Source organism: Gymnogyps californianus, chromosome 1 (assembly GCF_018139145.2).
Source record: "Gymnogyps californianus isolate 813 chromosome 1, ASM1813914v2, whole genome shotgun sequence".
In the NCBI taxonomy this organism is placed as follows: Eukaryota; Metazoa; Chordata; class Aves; order Accipitriformes; family Cathartidae; genus Gymnogyps; species Gymnogyps californianus.
In genome coordinates this window covers 21787276-21807586 of record NC_059471.1, presented here as the reverse complement: position 1 = coordinate 21807586, position 20311 = coordinate 21787276, and the positions used below count along the sequence as shown (strand labels likewise).

The 20311-nt window shown below is 39.0% G+C and overlaps 1 protein-coding gene across 3 annotated transcripts in view; it reads left to right on the top strand.

Annotated features, from left to right (window-relative positions):
* The window catches only part of ATP8A2 (ATPase phospholipid transporting 8A2), a 334991-nt gene that overhangs the window by 177078 nt on the left and 137602 nt on the right, over positions 1-20311 (top strand). For all 3 annotated transcript variants that reach the window (XM_050897554.1, XM_050897547.1, XM_050897563.1), the window contains exons 27-28: positions 3534-3717; positions 7957-8067. In XM_050897554.1, the coding sequence (XP_050753511.1) occupies positions 3534-3717; positions 7957-8067 (295 nt within the window). The remainder of the gene's footprint in view (positions 1-3533; positions 3718-7956; positions 8068-20311) is intronic.

Sequence of the window (20311 nt, the reverse complement as noted above, 5' to 3'; positions counted from 1 at the left end):
CCCAGGCTCTCTGCAGCCTGAGTAGGTTAAATTCAGATTCTCAGGGAAGCAGTTTGAGCAAGAATCTAAGGACTTGATCCGGTAGCTATAATTGTGGCATTTGAAACCTGACCTTTTTTTTTTTCCCAGGGTTATGCATAAAAGAGAGAATAAATCTAGACTGAGTTGATTGTATCTGTTGTCAAAGATGCTTTTGAGCAGTGACAATAAAAATAACTTATGTATAAACAGACATTTCCAGGGAACTCTTTTGAGTTGCACTCTAAGAACCTTTATAAGAAGCATTGCTGTCTGACCAGTGAATGAATACATGAGTAAGCAGAAGTTTTTGATGCAACTGATGTTTTGCTCACGTCTTAATTCTTATTTGGGTGTATATAAAGGGAAGGCTTACATCCTGATATTGCTGCGGTGAGCTCTGCAGTGAAAGCCAGGGATGTTCCACCAGATGATAATTACCAATAGTTGCTTGTCGCTGCAAAATTTTTCTCCAAAGTACTTAGTTCTTTCCTTGTGCTTTTTACTTTGAACTTATTCATTTGTCCAGGAATCTTTGTGAACTTGGCCATTCCTCCTCCCCTTCCAAGATAGCACCTGGGGGAAGCTGCAGGTTAATAGTGTCCTGTGCTATAATCTTTCAGTTATTCATGTAGACAGCCTATCAAATGTGAAGCAATGGACCGCAGCTCTGATCATCTGGCTAAGGGGATTAATGTCATCTAATGCAGTGTGTTGGTACCAAATAGATTACAAGGAGCACAAGAGGTTTGGAGGCTGAGAGTGTGAGTTAGGAGAGGAGGGGAGTAAAACCCCTCGGGAAATCAGTAGCCGTCTCAATTTGCAACTTTTGTAGTTAATATACTGTGCGCAGCAAAACGTGTTCTCTGGAGTTTGGGGCTGTACTTGATGGGGAGGTGTCAAAGAGGATGTTTGCTGTGAAGCTTGTGTTTAGAATAAACAACTATAATCAAGTAACATTTGTGCTGAAATCTTGTCTTAGATTTAATCTTCTTAAACCAAGTGCAGAAATATTTTCAGTGTTTAAAGTATGTATCTAGTGTTTCCTGTAGCTTGTTTAGTCTTACTAGGCATATAAAGATGTTAGTCTTTAACTGGGTGTTATATAACTGTGGGTATAATTAACTTTATTTGGTCAAGACAGTAAAAGCATACTCTGTGTACATTACATAGTAGTTGATAAATGTGTTTATATTGAGGCATTCCATTGATTTGACAAATAATGGGTCATTAATGGCAAAGTTGACTTAAAATCTGAAGCCACACATACACTGCAGGCACAGAAGTGAATACAGGATATATTAGGTTGCCTGACATGTCGCAGCTAAACTGCACTAGAACAAGCTCGAGCACCTCTGCCATATTCTGGTCATGTCTGAAATGTCTGTAGACAAGCTGCTAGTTCAAACTACAGAATCAGAGATGCTGTTCACAGTCTGTCTTTTTTCATTCCCCTCTTACTTTAAGCATATTTGAAACCAGGGAACTTCTTAGCTCTTTCTATTGCCATGTAACTGAAAACTAAATGAACATGAACTTGACTTCTGAGAGATGTGTATGTCTGAGGAGGATGTTAGCAGATATGCACAGTGCTCAGCTGCAAAGAAATAATTGCACGAGGGGACTGCCAAAAGTATACGGTCCTGTGCACTGGAGGTGCCCCTGGGGCTGGTAATAGGGGTCTGTGCAGTTGTCAATCCCATTCCTCCAGAACTGGCTCCAAGTCCCTCTGGAGTTCCCATTTTATGGCTTGAAGTCCTTGTTGACTCCTTGCTCCGTGCTTTAGTATTTTATTATGTGAATATTGGGGGGCGGGGAAGAGGAGAGTGTGTGCATGTATGTATGAGAGAGAAGTTAAAATTTGATGCAGACTGTATTCAGAGCTGCCTTATAATTACAAACTGACACTTTTCATGCACCATAGGTTGGTTAGTGTGTTGGGGTTTTGCGTTGGTAATTTAACTGGGCCCGGACAGTGCCAAGTGGTGTTTGCGTTGCCAGGTAGTTGAGTGCTTAATAAATCTATCCAATGGTATTAAGTAAATTTTATGGCCCAGTCAACTTTTTCCTGTTTTCAGCTTTTAGGAACAGGACAGCTGCTAGACTTTTCAGGTGGTTTAGTTCACATGTGAATTTTGAGCCCAGCAAATTTTTCTTAGGAACTCTTTCTCCCCCAATTACTCATCAAGTTATTTTAAGAGGTTATCAGCACTAAACAAAATCAAGGCTATAAAGCAAAATGCTGAACAAGATAACTCTGCTTTTTTGATCAGCAGTAATCCAGCTGGGTGTATTAAAAGGCTATGTAAGTTGCTCCCATGGGATGTAGGCTCTGGAAAAAATGCCATGTAAAAAACTTTGTCTCCCCCATTCCCCAAGCTCCCCATTCTCCTCCTCTTTTAATAATGAAGCTTTTAGATATCAGTTACATTCTTTTTGTTGAGTGTTATGTGGCTGACTTGAGAGGTGGAAAAGTTTTGTCTAAAGCTTTATTTAAGGGAACATAAAATAATTTGGAACTTTAAAACTGATGGGGAAAGGAATTAGCGTTGTTTGTACAGATGGGGTTAGAATGGAAATATTTAATCTACATGTAGGTATTTCCAGAATACCTCATATGATTTGGTAACCGGATCCACCTTTTCCATTAAAAAAGGGCATTTTGGGTGTCTTATCCAATTTAGTAACCTAGTCGTGAGTATTTTTCCACTTCTCCTTGGTTTAGACTAGTTTAACTCTATTGAATTCCATGAATTTTTATCCAACTGGAACTGATGTAAAATGAGAGAAGGAGCAGGTTAAAGTAACTACCAATAAAACTGGTAAGAATATTCACATGTCATGGAGTCAGCCTTTTGGTTTTGAATTGGAATTGAGTGACATCATCACTGAAGTCAGAGTTGCACCAGCATGCAAGGCATATGTGAGATCAGGGAGAGGCCTTATTCTTTCTGATCCTAACTGCACAGTCTGAGATTGGAAGGATGGCCTGGCAAGTGGGGAAGTAAGCTGGAGGAGCGAATAAGGTAAGCCTGCAGTACCTTTTGCCAAACCACTGAAAATGTCTCTGATTTACTCTCTGAACGTATTAGTGGTCTTTCTCCTCCTGGATGGAGATACATTGTTGACAGCAGACAGGGAAGCCTGCACTGTTAATCTGCAAACTGTTGTAGTTGAAGAGGAGACTCCCTTCTCCAGTGTTCCCAATATAACATCACTGGTGTATGTTGAAGTGTATCAGGTGGGGCTGGGGGAGGAAAACAAAGCTTTAAAGCCTTCCATATCTATTTGGTCTCTTTTGCTTAAAATATGAGCAAGTAGATAAATGTGAAACTATTTTTTAAAGCTACTTTCTTCTCATAGTTTGGCACAGGTTCTGAAGCTTAGTTGTTGAATAAAGCAACTTCCCAGCAACTGCCCTTTGATTACTTCTAAATGTAGATTACAGCTGTCCTTTTGGGAAAGGCATGTAGCTCAGCATGTGAGAAACTGACACCTTTTTCTCTTCTTTTCAGAGTATCTCCTCTACAGAAGTCTGAAATAGTAGACATGGTCAAGAAACACGTCAATGCCATAACACTTGCCATTGGAGATGGTGCCAATGACGTAGGAATGATCCAGACAGCTCACGTTGGAGTGGGGATCAGTGGCAATGAGGGCATGCAGGCAACCAATTGCTCGGATTATGCTATTGCACAGGTCAGAGGCAAAAAAGAGCAACTGCCGTATCCTGTTGTCAGAAATGCGCTGTGGGCCATGTAGTGCTTGATGACTTCTCCTAGCCTTCAAGCTAGGAGCACCTCTGCTTGTTTGCTTTTCAAGGCAGCTATGTAAAACAGATAATCTTAGCTGTATTTTTGGGATTCATTATTATGATTTTGTATTCTTCAGGGCAAAGCTCCACCTCCCCTCAAAGTTTCAGTTTCCTTCTGACAGCTGTGCAATGTCTTGGTTCTTCAGTAATTAGGGAGAAGCACTTGCTATGATACTATGTTACATGCTTTTAAGTGTAACTTATCTCTCTTGGTGCAAGCTCTTTTCTCTTACTATGAGTAGGCCTTATAACCAGGTATGTAAGAGTTTGGCTGTTTGGAAATTCTTATTTTGAGGTGTCTCCTCCTTTTTTTATACTCCCCACCCCCATGATATATCTAAGAATTGGTCACAGTTCTAGAGAGCTGGCCAATGTTTTCATTTTAGGTATGTTATTTTGAATGTGATTTGGGTGAGTGGTCCCAAACTGTCCCATCAAATTCAGCACTGATTACTTCAGCTAAAGAGGAAAGTAAAAAGCCTTTTTTGTTTTACTGAAGAAACCAAGATGTGGAATAAAGACTTAAAAAGAAACATAAGAAAGGAAGGAGATGCTTCAGTTGCTGGACATCCACTGGGTACTATTTACACCTGAGGTGCTCTGTGTATGTGTTTGAGACTGATCGCAGGGCAAGAACAGGTGGAGCTGACAGAAAGCAGAGATGGTCCACTGTCTCCGCAGTGATCTGTGAGCATCAGTTGATGTTCCCTTTTGGCAAGGTTGCCAAAACATTTGATAGTTCCAGTAGAAGGTGAGGTTTTGAAAAGGCAGGGATAATGCTGCTGTTTGCACAGAAAACTATCTATTGTGTTAACCTTGCTGTGAAGCAAAATGGCAGTCTTGTATTGCTGCTCTGTTCTGTGGTCTGACGAAGCACCGTGGGTTTCAGGCTTGAATAACTGAGACCTTTCACCAGATTTATCTTGCAAATTTTAGGCTGTTTTATCAAGGGCTTATTCTGTCATAAACAGTAGCATATTCCAAATACATAGCATTATAGGAACTGCCATAATCATAAAGTTTGTGGTATCTTGTAATGACTTTCTCATTTTTAACTTCTGTAGACTATACATTGCTTCTGTTGTATAACTTAATTGAATGGTCTTTACTTAGACTTCCTCAGGTCATTTATTACTTCAATTTTAATAAGTAAGCATAAGCAGTGAGAATTTTGTCCATAGAGGGCCCTACACACTTAATTCCTTTTGTTAGTTGCAGTAACATTAAATCTGAAGAAGTAATTCCATGTTCATGTGTTGCTTCTGCATTAACAAAAAACCCTGTCTTTGGATTTAGTGTTAGAATGTGGAGGTTAGTTGTTCTTGGTTTAAATTCCAATCAGGAAGTTACTGACAATAGCAATGAATCTTCCTAGTTCAATATGAAATAAAAGCTGATCACACCAGCACAGAATTTTAACTTTCAAAAATTAGTAAAACACTGTGGAACTGTATTTTTTGTGACTGTGTGGAAGAGCTTTGTGCTGATTAGAAAACATATAAAATAGAAAACATATAAAAGAATCCCTCTTGTAAAGGAGACTAATACTGTATGGTAATGTGTGTTTCAAAAAAAAGTATTCAAAAGGAAAACTTGATCTCCATGGCGTATATTTCTTTCAGTGAAGATATATAACTCCCACTAAAGCATTACTGTATGTGCATGCCTTGAAGGCAGAGTATGTTCTTATTGAGTAATTTAAGATGACCACTGTAATGTAGCATCTCATGTTCAAATGGTATTTCAAATGCAGCGGTGCCAGAAGTAGGCACTTATAGAAGAGAAAGTCTCTATATAGGCTTGTTCAGGATTCCAGGGGAATCAAAGCATAAACCAAACAAAAATAAAAAGGCAACTTGTGTCTGACTCTACTCCAAATAGCTTCCACAGGTGCAAGGAACATCTGTTTGAATCATCCTTTTCCATTGAAATGATATTGCACCAGTGGTCCATATTTAGAGAATTCCCAATTCAAAAGACCTAACTGTTTAGAGAGATAGTAGTATAATTCAATAACTTTTTTCCTCAGTAAAAGGCTTTATCATCTTAATCCAGAGAGCATCCGGTGTCTAGGGACTGTTTCCTTTTCTTAACTAGGGAAACTTCTTTCTTAAACAAATGCTCATGTTTCAGTTTTCTTTTTTGGAAAACTTGGCTTGCATTTTGGATGCATTTCACTGTCTTAACCCACCCCCCAATGTGGCATCACCTCATCCTTTAGTCAAGATTGGGGGTATCTTGCTAAAAGATAATCTCTGTATAAAAAAATTTATGCTAGGGTTGATACAGAGACGACTGAAAACTTATAGAAACTGTTTTGCATGTAGGTTGGCCAGACGGTCATAATGTTCCCTTCTGATTTAATACTCCATAAATACAGTAGTGTCCAAACAAGGGCAGTGTCTTAGTAGAGCCCTATCCCTGCAGTCGCTCAAGTATGCAAGTAGCTGTGCATTTGCATAATTTCAGTGACCAGCATCAAAACAAATTTAATTCCTTGCCACATCTTAATGGGACTCTTCACCAATGTGAACAGGCTCAGAACTGTGTTATTTAGGTTATTAATATGTTTCTTGCTGTGCTATGCAGTGCACTCATTTTCATGAGAGTACAGACAAGAGAGCAATTAATGGTAGGATTTTTCCTTGCCTTGAGCTCCAGAGAAGACTACGTCTGAGAGAGTCACTCGTTAGACTCAGCAGAGAGAGAAGTTTTTGAGGTGTGTCTTAACTATTCTCTACAAGAGGTGTTTAGGGTGACTTGTCAGGATGTAGTGGCAAGTTTCCCATTGCTGATGTGTTTTGTTAGTGAATTTTGATGAGGAAAGTTGTAGCTGTGCTGCATATTAAGTGAGGCATTAGGTGTCTAGTAGGTCAGCTACTCCCTTGTGAGTGTCCCACTTTCAGCCCTGACTCAAGTTGGGCAGAGGCTGAACCGTGAAGCTTGGTTCACTTATTTTCTCTCCTCCTTTCTTGCTGGCATATCCTAACAAATCTGAGTTGCTGATGCATGGGAGAGAGGCTGTTCTTACAGGATTTGTGGTTCAGTGATTTCAGTGCTGGAAATCATGGGAGCAGAGCTATCTCATGACAGTCCTAATTCATTACTGTAGCTTTCAATTTCAAATAAGTTTTGGTTAAAATAAATGATCTAGAATCTAAATTTAGGAAGTCAAGCTTTTCCTATCAAGTCACTTCATGGAAAAGGAAGCAAAGCAAATAATGGTCCCACCTTAATGTCCAAGAACCCTTCAGATACACACGTGCTGAAGGGTAAATCTGGTCACCAGTTTGAGCTGTCTGTAACTGGACAAAAGAGAAATGCTGCAGGCCATAAAGTTCACTGCCAAAGCCAAGACTAGAAAATTACGCATTTCCTAGGCTGCATTGTGAGACTGCTTCTATAAAAGTCCATTTTCAAAACTGCTGAATTGAGAACCTGAATTTGAGCTGTATCTGTGGTTCAAACTAGCATTAAAAGGTATCCGTTTTTACAAGATTCATTTACTTGCCCTTTTTGGCAAATGCTCCTTCTTTCTTTATACAGGATTTTAGGTGCTTTGTATAACACACGATTGCATACATTTTGTGGGCTGAAAATGTTAATGTAAGTATTCATTCTCTATAAAAGACTCTATGCATCTATTTTCCACTTGTGTTCCCCCCTTGTGCATTTTATTTCAGCTCAAGACAGTTCTAATTACCAGACTGTTCGTTTAACACAAAGGACATTCTGAAGCTTGTAAGCTATCAAACACAGGAATCTTCTTTGACCATGAAATGAAGAGTTCACATTTATATTCAATCCACAAGCCTGCATTATGTTAACCTTGCTTGATTTTACTATCAGGATAGTAATACTAATTGAAGACTTTTTGCTGTTTAAAGCCAGTGAAGACCACTTAAAAACATTCAGAGATTTTGCTACAAAAAAGGCTTTTCCTGTAAATATTTTAAGTATTGTTTTTTGCATGTATGTTCTGCTAAGCGATTTAAATATTGTGCTTGAAGAACAGCTTTCATAGCTGATCTGAGGGTTTTTTTTTTCTGAGGGCAGGGATTTACTTTAACCAATTTTTTTAAACACTTCTTCATCTGTGTAAAAACTTGTTTTCTCTCTTTCAGTTTTCCTACTTGGAGAAGCTGTTGTTGGTCCACGGAGCTTGGAGTTACAATCGAGTTACCAAGTGCATACTATATTGCTTCTACAAGAATGTGGTTTTGTATATTATTGAGGTAAGAGTAACTAAATGGATGGGTCTTACTGGTGCTTACTCCTCAAATCATCTCTTACAGAAAGAAAAACTTATCCAAATCGATTGAGCTAAAAGGACTGACATTTTTTTCCATGTTTAACAACTTAAAATTCTGTTTCCTTTCTCAGATTAAGTTAGTTCGCTTGAGTCCTTTAATGTTTGCAAAAGGAAAACTGAAGATTTCAGTACAGTGAAGCCTTGGATATGAGATGTCAGGGACAAAGTTCATGCCTTCTGTGCAAATGTTCGTATTGAAACCTTCTTTGTATTCATGGAAACATTTCAATTAGAACTTATATTTATAAAACTTGAATTTGGGGCTAAAATTAAATCAAAAGTTCATTTAATAGAATCAGGAAGAACTTTATAGACAAATAATAACCTAGGCAAAAACTATAGCTGTTGCTTCCAAATTATAAAGATCATAGCTTAGCTGGAACTGAAATTAGTTTGCCTTCTTTTTTGGAAAGAGAGGACGTAATTTTGCCCTACAATGCCAGTGAAATTATAAAATTAATCAGGTTATTTGATAATGTTTAAAATGTAACTGTTTTGAAAAATTGATTGCCTGAAGATGTCAAGTAGTGAAACAGGATTTTAAAGAGGGCTGAACATTAATACATTGCATTTCAGCCTACTTAGATAAGAGTGTAGTTCTAATGCTTCAGGATATAGTTTTGAATTTAAGAAGGATCAGGAAGGGACGTTTATCGTGTGCCGTTGCCTAGTTAGAAACACATGAGGAACTTGAACTCAATGAATTGGTCACTTGAGTATCAAGTGGTCACTTGGTACAGCAATTTCCACATTGTTCATCAGTTTTATATGTCTGTGTGTATATATTAGGTTTTCTATTTCTTTCTACAATTAAGCAGACGTGAATGAGGTTAACAGATAAGAAAATTAGAACATTATAATTAGGCAGCTAGTTGTATCGATTACAGAAGATAGTGGGTAAGTAATATTTTACTATTCAGTGAATCATATCATGGTCAGTGTGTGTATACCTGACTCCCTCAGGGTCTGATCATCTTTTATGCATGCTGTTAGGCTCTTAGAGAACAAATATTCTCCACTAACTTGCTCCATTTTTTTCTGTGCTAACTATTTCTGAATTAGCTGTTGGCTGTTATAATTTCAACACGATTAGTTGTTGACTCTAATCTTGTTGACTAACAAGATTAGTCTGTTTACTGCAAGAGTTACACTATGCCATCAAGATAATGGCAGTGTTTTACTGTAGTGGGTGACAGCAGGATGGTTGAGTGATATACCATATGCTAGATTTGTGAAATAATACGAGGAGTTGATTTTTTTCTAAATTTTAAGCATCCAAATCTTGACCATGTTTCAACTCTTTAGCCAGATTCTCTGCCAAATTTAAATCCATGTTCCTGAGATTTCATAGGTGTGTTCTTGTCCTAGTGTAGAAGCCACCTTCACAACTCTGAGACAAATTTAGCACACTTAGGTAATTAAGATTTGGTTCATGTTTTACTTTCTGCAATAGTCCTTAATTTGACTTGGGCTGGTCATAACTCATGTTTTTGTAAGGGTTTTTAAGTGTTGTTGGAGATGACAATAATATTCATTATTGTGCAAAAGAAATATAAAGAATTTTAAAAAAACTTTTCTAGCGGGTTGCTTACTGAGCATGGGAATTGCTGGGGTTTTCCCTGAATTGTTCAGAAAATGCTTAACAGCTTCATGATTGCCTTCTAGGATTCTTCTTTCCATTTGAAAATTAATTTTGAAAGTCCTGCTTCTCACCCATTGTAGCAGTGCGTGTCTGCCGCATTTACTATAGTCTGACAAGTAAATTAAGTTCTGCATCAAATGTTGTATGGCTAAATTATGCCTTCCCATGTGAGCAGCTGTGGAAGCAGTTGAAGACAGGTGAAGGCCTCTGGGACCTCTGGCCTGAGGTAGCTTAATCATCTTACCATAGGGAGGAATTTTGTTAGCCAGAGATATCACTATAGGATACATAAAATGCAAGTCTGCTCTGAGAATGTGAGGTCACATGTTCTCTTCACTGTATTAGTCTGTGTTCAGTTCTTTCTGCACACTGTACTGAGGCAAATGAGCTTTTGTGTCTCCTGATGTCTGTGGCTAAGGGTGGGAGTCAGTTCCATCTGACACCTGAGCACTGAAAAATGTGCAACGAGCTTCAGCCCCGTGTCTTGGTTACCCCTCTGTGCTCATGCTGCATAGAAGTTGAGAACAAGTTTAAGTCTTAAGGGAGGTGAAGTGACAGAAGAAATCTTGTAGACCTGCAGCAATGGGAAAAGCTCAATTTGGTTTTAGTTCCCCTGGTGAGTTTACTTTACTAGTGGCCTTAAGGAACTTCTCCTCCAAAACTGTATAAAACTAGCCAAATTGCCTGGAAACCGAAGAGACACCAATTTTGGTATCCTAGGGATGCAGGGGAGAGAGAGAAGAGGTCTCTAATTCCCTTCTTAGCTTTACACAAAGAAAGCTGAGTTGTTTTGTATTTCTGCTGTGAGGCTCGGGAGCACTGATCAGTTTGTGGTACGGAGTGATGCTCATGAAAGAGAAGCTCCATGAGGGAATAAATCCTTCAACTTGAGAGAATGGTAGTTGAGTGCCCAGCACTCCTGCACTGCTGCTTGTGCATATGGTATGTTCCTGATTGTTTCCCAGTGCTCTGGACAAGTTTAATATTTACCTGTACTTCCTGCTTGGATGTGTGGTGTATGGGGAATATTCTTTTAGCATTGTAATGAAACAGGGATTTGAACTTGAACTACTTTCTAAGTTAATCTTCTAAAGGATTGCACTGAGTAAATATTTATAGAGTTGAATCAAAAAGCACATCGGTGAATATGACTGTCAGTTATACCTTTGTTACTGTATCTGTTTTATTTCAATGAAGCTTTAACACCTGAGGAATAACTATAGTAAGCCTTATGTAAATGAGTTTTGCAGCAGTGAAGCACTGGGGCTCATCATAACTTTTTATTCCCTGATACTTTCCAAATATCAGAAAGAAATAAGAGATGGTACTCAGGCTTAGCACACAGAACATCTGGACACAACTTGTAGAGTCATACATTAAGATTAAATTTAATTAAACAATGATAAATGCTTGAGGATAACATATTGCTGTCTCCTAGCATCCCAACATTGGTATATTAAAACCCCTAATACACTTAGAAGTTCATCTTGATACCAATCACTCTTATACCAGGAGGATCCAAACTGTGGCATCTCTGAAACATTAAATTTCATCAGCTTTCCTTCAGCTTCTGGGAAAAGTGGTAATTAAAATACAGAATTTGGGATTTGGTGGGAAGTGTACTCAGGTGAATGGCATCATGGGCTTTACTCCTAAGAGATGCTGCTGGGTTAAGGCTGATGCTTACCTTCCTGCAATGGCTGATTCTTTGTGGAGAGATGGGAGCCCCGGGAACTGTGTTTTCAGCGGCTTTGACAATGACTAAAACATGCGCCCATATTGGGGCAATTTCATGCAGCTAGAGAGCTAATATAGCAGAAGGCAGGCCTTATAGTCTAGTGATTGCAGGGGAGATAGAGATAAGAGTGTATTTTCCCTTTCCCTTGGTTAGGCCTTCCTAATGTTTTTTTTAAGAGGTGAATTTTAAGTCATCAAAGTGATAAAGCTCAGTGAAGTGTGAGAAGATTCTGGTTTGGCTTAACAGCTGGAAACTCGATGTTGCTTTCCTTTCTCTGACCTGATCTCTCTTTCCTTTTGCATTTCTTCATCGTCGTCCTCCTGCCATTCTCTTAATTCCCCCCCCCCCCCAAGATTTTTGAAAATACAAATCTCAGTGAAATATGAATGAAAAGCAGAAAGAGAAGCGGGTCCTGGAAATTCAAGTCCTTTTGGTATGATTCTTAGCCTGATCCTTGAGCCCTTGCATGTCACTGCTGCCAAGGTGCTTCAGGGTGTGAAGCTGGGGTTCCCTCGCTTATGGCCTCACTTACCGGCAGAGGGGTGCAGAATCAAGCCTTTCTGTCCACAGAGCTGGTTGATAGATGAATTGCTGCTGCTTCCCCACTCTGACTGGCCCTGCTGGGTCTGTCCTAACAGTGGCAAGCGAATCTACATGGAAAGCTACCAAGATGGCTGCAGGGATGAAATGCAAATATAAAGCCCCCTCTTTGGCGTCCACTCCTCTATTTTGTGTGTCTGGCTGCAGTAGCAGTGTGCACTAAAGCTGTCACTGAGGAAAGCCAATCATTCAGCATCATCCTGAAGCAGAAGGTCAGTGACAGGGTTTTGGCTTTTAAAGATTTGACAAATACCTGGGCATCATTACAAAACACCATCTTATTCAATTATTTATGTAGCTGGCGCTTAAACTGAGTAGTGAAACAAAAGATCTGTTTCACATCTGTTGAGCAGATATATTTCACTGGAGGTGATATAAAGTTGTCCTGATGACATCAGAGCTTTGAAATATAGCTGATTTCAAATGTAAAAGAGTACAGGAATGTTGCTTTCATGTCATGCTTGGAGAAGTAGAAACACAGCAAGATCAAAGGCGATATCAGACATATCAGGTAAGAGTTCAAGGCATTTGGGAATGGTTCTGTGGAAACAGAAGCGTGGAAGATAGCTTTCAGGCCAACCTAGTGTGCAGGAAAAATGTGCTCAATACTTCACTGGAGCATGTTGTTTATCTGAAACATACTTAATATGAAGTGCTCTTGTAATATATTTTGTAGAAGGGGGAGGGAGGGCACAGGGAAATAGGTGGTCCCTGTGTCAAGGTCTGGCAGTATAGGGCCATGACAGAGAAATGAATGGCAAGTAGGAAGGGGAGAGTATAGTACATGTACCCTGACACTGCGTTATTTTCTTTTCTGCCTTAAGAATTCGGAGGTAAGTTGTAAGCCCAGATTGGAAAGCTGTTCCTTTGTGGAGGCTGAGAGGGAAGTCTTAGATGTGAGCAGTGTTAAACAAACAAGATAAATGTACTAAAGAACAAAACACCAGGATCATAGTTTCTCTTTTAGAGCTGAATTTTCAAGTCTTAAAAGCTCTGAGTAAACACAATGCCTAGATAAACATGCTTTTAAACAAGTGGTGATTTTGTGAGTCCAGCAAGGTCTGGCAATGAGAGCTATGAAGTGCTCCACACTCTTAGTGGTCACCACTTCAGACTAGTCGACAGCACAAGCTGTGAAAGCACACATGAAATGTTGCTGCATGAGACCTTTCAATTGTTATTCCTGTTTTCATGCTTTCCTGTCAAACACAACAGGTATTTTTAAAAATATGGAAAGCAAACATGGGAATTTTAGCCCTCTTATCCAAATGGCATGCAGAATTGAGTGTATCTGATATGATACTAAAAAATATACAGCTCTAACCCTTCTGTGTGCTTATCCCTGATTGATGTAATCTGACTTTTACCTACGTCCCTGTGCTTTCTGTTTCTAATTGACTTTGCAACTATGAGAGTACAGCCAGGCAATAGAAATCCTGAAGCATGGAGATTTTTGCAATGAGTTGAGGACTGAAGTGCAATAACTGTTGTCATAAAAAGAAACTTTCTTAAAAGATAAGAGCAGTGTTTTCCCCCCGTGTTAAATTAAGTATAAGAACATCTGGTTGTAAAATTCTCTAACAGGGATAACAATAATACAGGCAGCTAGCTGTCTTGTGATGCTTATGTGTATTCAAATTATTCAGTTGCCTGTTCAAATACTTCAAATGCCAGTAGGCATTTAATAGTCATTACTTCTGTGTGCATATACTCAGTTGGTGTGGTAAGCTTATAAGAATGCTCTATCATGATGAAGCAAAGTAGGAATGTGTGTGTGTGATTGTCATTTTATGTAATTTGGAAATCTGGCTTTTGAATTCTTACAAATGCATGCATATCCTGAATAAGTAACTTACTCTCTGTGGACAGGTGCTTTCAGATAGGCAAAAGGTGGGATTCAGTGTCCTTAAGGTTGGTATCAGGTGTAAATTTAGGTGCCTGAGAGAAACCTGTGTAGTGTCTATGTAGATGGCCTTTAAGGATGCTCTGGGGTCATGGAGAGCAGTATGGGACCGGCAGGTCTGCCACAGGACCTGCCAAAGACCTTTACCTGTCTGAAGCAGCAGCATTATTAGTACTAAGAGGTCTATGTTGAGGTAACTGAATCCTATCCAGAAAGTGAAGGCATCTTTTTTTTTTGTTGTTCTTGGTGTTCATGTGTTTTTGAAACATGTAAAAAGAAAGGAATCCAAACCCCTCAGCTTGGATAATGTTAATCAGTTCAAAAAATGCAGAATATTTGTGGAAGTTATAGTACAGAACTTGCAGACCTGGAAAGCACAGTAATGGACGCGGTGTGAGGAGCAAAGCGTGTGAGACTCAGCACTGTCTCTTGATAATTTTTGGAACAACGGGTCTTACATGTGTGCTTATTTTTCTCTTGCACTGTTTCTTATCAGCCTCATACACAGGTTTAACATGCAGAAGTAGAAGACCTAGGGCAGCATAGTACGGTATCCCCTTCCTGCCCACCAAAAAAGCTAATCGTAAGCTCCAATTTAAGAAAACATTCTTTAGTAGCAATGGTTACAGAAAACAGATCCTGCAAATAGTCTGCCAAACTTCTTGGAATATCATAAAATACAGTTGGCCAACCTAATCCAAAATTGTCCAGATAGTGCTTTGCTTTTTGTTCTTAAAAATATATCCTAATTCTTTCTCAGCTGATTTACAGTGCCTAGTTTATATTGCTACCACTGACAATTTATTCCATATTTCAACCCCCCTGTTTGAAGAAATTCAGAATTGCATACAGGCTGGTCTCAGCAACTTTAATCCATGATTGACTTCTTGTTTTTTGGATTCGTAATTGAGTATGTTAATCCCAAGAGTTTCCAAGGAATCAGTCACAAAGATAAATCCATGCTAATTTTCCTTTCTTTTTTAGTGCTATGTACTGCACAGTGAATCATTAGAGAGCAGTCCACCTTCCCTGAAAACCAGATTGACTCAACTATTAAATGACTGGTTTTGAATTTTTTCCAACCATTTTCAAAAGTGATGGAATGCATACCAGCATTGTTCTGACTTTTTATGAATACTGCCTTGACTACACCCTACAACCAACACAGCTTGTAATTTTTCAACATTCCAAATATTATAAATGATAAATTAGGTTCCTTAGCGTAGTATCAATCTCTAGGTGAAACACCTACCAGGTTTAATACGTGCTGCAATAGGCTACTTCAAGAAGAAATCTACTGTGATACTTTATTGGGTAGATAATATGTTCAGAGTGCCTGGATCCATTTTTTTTTGTATATTTATATACATAAGGGCTGTATGACAGGCACAGTGATTTTTTTCTCTGTAAAATATATGCTTAATTTGGTATGAAAAAAATCTTAATTTCATATTTGGAGGGCTTATAACAAAGCAATAATAATGCTGTTTTCTAAATTTGAGGCCATTAAATATGAAACGTTAGCCATCTCCTGAGCAAGGCGTTCATCAAAGCCAGAATTCTGTCATCAGTAAATGTTTTTTCAGTTTAACTATGTCGCCAATGAAGACGCAAGTTGATGTTTAGAAGGGAGATAACCTAATGTGAGGAAGCTTTTAAGAGGGAAGCTAAACCTGTATTATAGAAGTTGGGAAAACCCAAACCTACGGTGTTTTCCATCAAACAAAACCAGCTTTGAAATTCAAGAGTTTATCATTCTTGATTTCAACCCCAGTTCATTTCCAAAAGCTAAAAGTTTTCATATCAAATGTAACTCTTCTTATGGCTTTGAATATTGACTTGAAAAACATTGACTGCTCTGACTCAATAATATTGGATAACCCGTTGTTTTAATAAAAATAAAGGAGAACGGATCCTACTTTCCCATCCATCTAGGCCAATTAAGTGCATATGGCTTTACTTGTGGGTACAGAGAAGGCCAAATTTCAAATTTGTATCAATGTTAAAAGAGTGCAAATAAAGCTTATCAGGGAATAACTTGTGCTTAGCACATTCATGCTGAATTTAGCAATGTATGTTGTAATGCACTGAAGGGAGTAATTTTAAGACAGCTTTTTTAAAATCCAACACCATATATATGTAGATGCATATATGGTAATACAGCTCTTCACAAATATATCCTTTGAGCCTGTACTGATTTTCTTTATATCTGGCCTATACCCCCATAAATAGACTTCCTTTAGTAGAGACATTCCTGATTTACACAGGAATAACTGATAGCAGAGTAAGGTCCTATGCATATCATATATATGGAGAAGGGTTTTTTGTCTGTTCTGCTTTTTACTAGACAGAAGCCGTGGGGCTGGCATGTTGAAGGTGTGAGGGTTTCTTTTTTCTCACCCGTACCTCATTGCTCTAAATAGTGGTGTTCAAAATGCATTTCTACAGCAATTTACTTAGTTTTGAGAATGGTAATACAAATGCTTACAAATGAGGCTACGTTTTGCCAAAGAGGACTTGGTGATAGACCCTGGCCCCAGTGACTGCTGGCAAATTGGAACAGTGAGTTTAATTCTCTGGTTTAGAAGCTTTGAGGCACTCGTGTTAAAATGGCCCTATAAGCATGCATGTTCTGTAACTTAATGCAACTTGGAAGACTTTAGTCTTCCAGGGAGAGAAAGCAGAATTACTTTTAGTCAGTTAGCTGTATCTGCTGCAGTTAAACTCAGATGTTATCCTGGTATTTAAAAACACTACTTAGCCTAGGTGTGAGGAGGGGTTTGCAGTTCTTTTTGCACAGCTCTTTGTAAAGCATTTTTAGGTAGTGCCAGAGAGTTTGGAAGTGTTGCAGACAAAGTGTAGTATCAATTCATGAGTCATGCTTTTGTGTAATTTCACAAAATCCTTTAGCTTTTTATATAAGCCCGAAGTACTTTGAAATTTAACTGGGACACCACTTCTGGAAGTGTGTGGTGGCTTGCCTGTGAGTAGTCCCACTGAAGTCACTGAATAGTAATTGCATTTCCTACTTTCCTGGCAGTTCTTTGGAATAAAATGAGTTTGTTTGTTCCAGGCCATGTGCTCGGATATTGTTTGTTGTTGTGTGCTTATGAACAAAAAGTGTGCTGGTCTGTGGGGGCTGCATTTCGCTTGTCTAAACTGAATAGAAGTCTGCCTGGCTGCCAGCTGCTTGCCCAGCAGTAAGGTCAGGCTATATGGCTTGATATATTTTTTTTTTTGAGCATGAGTAACTTGATCATAACACTGAAATGTTTTGTTTCGGTGTTAAGTTTTATCATTTTGAAGCATTTTACTAGTACTTTGTCTCTTTGTTCTTGCGAAGTTGAGCAAAAAAGATAGCCCTACCTGAGCTCCTGTCCAACAGCAGTCTTGTCAACTTCTCTCTTCTAGTTGTTAAGGGCATTTCTCTGGCATGTTTGGAGGCACCACTGGAGTATATATTTCTAATGGCCATGTTTTCTAGTGTGTCCTGTAGTACAGATGCATGCAGTTGATGAGTTCATAACTCTTACTGTCTTAATACTGCTTCACAGACAACTACAAAAGCCTTCTGAACACGAGCTCAGAAATGTGGTGTCACCAGATTTTTTGAATATAACATTTCTTTCTTTCCAGTATCTGCATCGTGAACTGAGCTGGTCCTGATTATTTTGAGGTTTCTTGGTTTTTTTAGGATCATGACCCAAAGAAGCTAGGGCAGAGAACAAATTTTAACTGAATACAGACTCCATTTTTAAATGCTGCTGGAAAATAATTTTGCCATTTCACTTGGATGAGCACTAATGATAAAAATATCTCTATCCAGTTTCACTAATTAACCACTAGAGATAGTTTTATTTTGGGATTCATAAAAGGCATCTGTAACCTAATTTAAGTGCATGTACAGGATTTAAAATAAAATGTATCTTAGGTTTGTGAAGGAAAGGATCTAGAATATAGGTTTGGAGTTTTTGTTTGCCTGAGTTCAAGGCCTTGAACCAAATATTTTTAGCATGGCAGGGTCAGAGGTAAAAAATACACCATATCCTCCATGATCAGTCCAGATCCCAGTGCAAGTCTGGAGCAGCATAGGTTTTACTTTCACATGTGCTTTTACAGCCTCTTCTGTTGTAAAACCACTTCAGTTGTTTGACTGTATTTGACCCAAGGGATATCTGCCCTGTAAGGAGCTAGAGCTCTGTGGCTGGGGACAGGAGAAAAGGAGTTGTTATCGCTCAGTACCCCCGAGAGGCTCACTTCCTCTGTGGCAATCCTGTGTCACTTAATTGAGCTGGCATTAGGGTGCATTAGACTGTGTGGTAGCACACAGCAAGTGTAACACTTTGAATAAGCTGTCCAAAACAGGTTATTTTTTCACTCTATATTGAGATGCTGAGCACAATGCAGATAGCTATGACTATATGCTCTAGAGACCATATAATTGCTTTTTGTATCTCCTTACTCTTTTCAACAAAATCATTTGGAACATATTAAAATGCACTAGAAATAGCACATCACGCTATCTAGTGATAGTATTACGTCTGAGTTATACAGTCTATTTTTCTGAAAAGATGTCAAAAATGAGTCAGTTGCAGCTTTTTTGCCCCCGGATATTCTATTGCCATTCCATAATGTTTTCCATTAGTTCTCATCTTCCTCGCTACTTTGAACCTGATTTTTTGGTATGTCTGAACCAGGATTGACAGTTCACTGCAACTGGGCCTGTGTCACACAAGGGAGAGGAGGAGAATCAGGACCAATACTTAAAGGCTGAGACCACCATAATCTTAACACGTTTGTGGGTATACTTGCATGTTGAATATAAACATCAGTATAGTCAGTAATTATGGACTTGCGCTAAAACCCCAAAAGGCACAGTGGCCCATTCTGTGGAAAAGCAAGAGCGAAGTGGTCTTGATGCGCATTTGTGTGTTACAATCCAGTTCTGCCCCATCAAGACAAAGACATGGATAACCACTGATGACTTCATGCTGTCAGAAGAGTGAAGGAGGTCAAAACTTGGTCTGCCAACTTTTAAACGTGACAAAGTTATTTTGCTTTCTTTATTCTTGCTGGATTCCTTTGCATTCATGCAAAAGCAATTAAGGATTTGGAAAGTGAGAAGATGGAATGTATTAGCCTTAGCTGTATCTAAGTTCTGCAGGGGCTCAGTGAAAGTATATATATTTTTGTATAAACTATATAAATACTATATGTGTAAGAAAAGAAATCTAATACTGTATATTCTCATCCAAAACCAAATAATGCTATCTTTATTAATAGATGACAGTGTAGGTTGGTTTTATTAATGTTAACTGACTAAAATGTGTAGACGGCTTGGTAGCAGCAGAAGCATAAACCATCAGTAACCAGTAACACCTGAACCTCTCAGCGTTATTTGTGATGATGATTCCTGTCAAGTTCAATTTTGGTGGAAAAGTGAGTCTCCCTTTTGGGTTTACTAACAGTGTCTTGACCTTTTCTCCCTTTTGTTGCCAAGGAGTGACAGGTGTCTGGAGCAGCTAAGCAATATGACAGTCAGCCTGTGCTTTGTGTCAGCTGGCATTCATTAGTGTTAAAAATGATGTGTGGTTTTGTACTACTTGGAAATGTGTTTATGCCTATCAATACATGCTGCTTCATGGACAAGATAGGGATACACTATTGAGCTGCTTTACTTTCCCCTGTTTTTCTTTTATTTAGTGTTGTGATTGAGTAAGTAAATGCATGAAAAGTAGGAACTTTCAAGATGTGACTTCCATAGTGGCATCATTAATCCTTGTTTGCCTGCTGCAGTCTGCTTTGGTGGCACCACGCCATGCTGTGGTGGTGGGTCCAGCAGCTTTCTGCACTGGGAGTTTTGTGCAGTGCTCGCCTTCAAGGAGCCACTTCCCTTAGAAAGTCCAAGTCCCTCCAACTGTCAGTGCATGTTGCTATACCCATAACTGGGCTGTGCTTTTACCGTTGCTTGAATCCGCAACTGAGCTGTGCTTTAATCTGACATAAATGCACACTGCCATTAAAGAGGGCAGTCTGATCTTCATTTCTCTCTAGGAGCGTGTTCTTTTCCCCTTTCCTTGCCAAGGCACTGGTGTTTGCACAGCTGCAGGATGAGCTCTTTAAGGTTAGAGTTCAGCCAGATCACGTTCCTGATGTACACAGGAGTTCTTGGACAAGAGGTAGGACCAGCTCTTCTGATAGCAGCGTAGACTTTTGTCAGACTTAAGTGTACATGTTGTTTTAGTAAGCTAAGATGAGAGCTTTTGCTTGTGCATCTGCAGAAG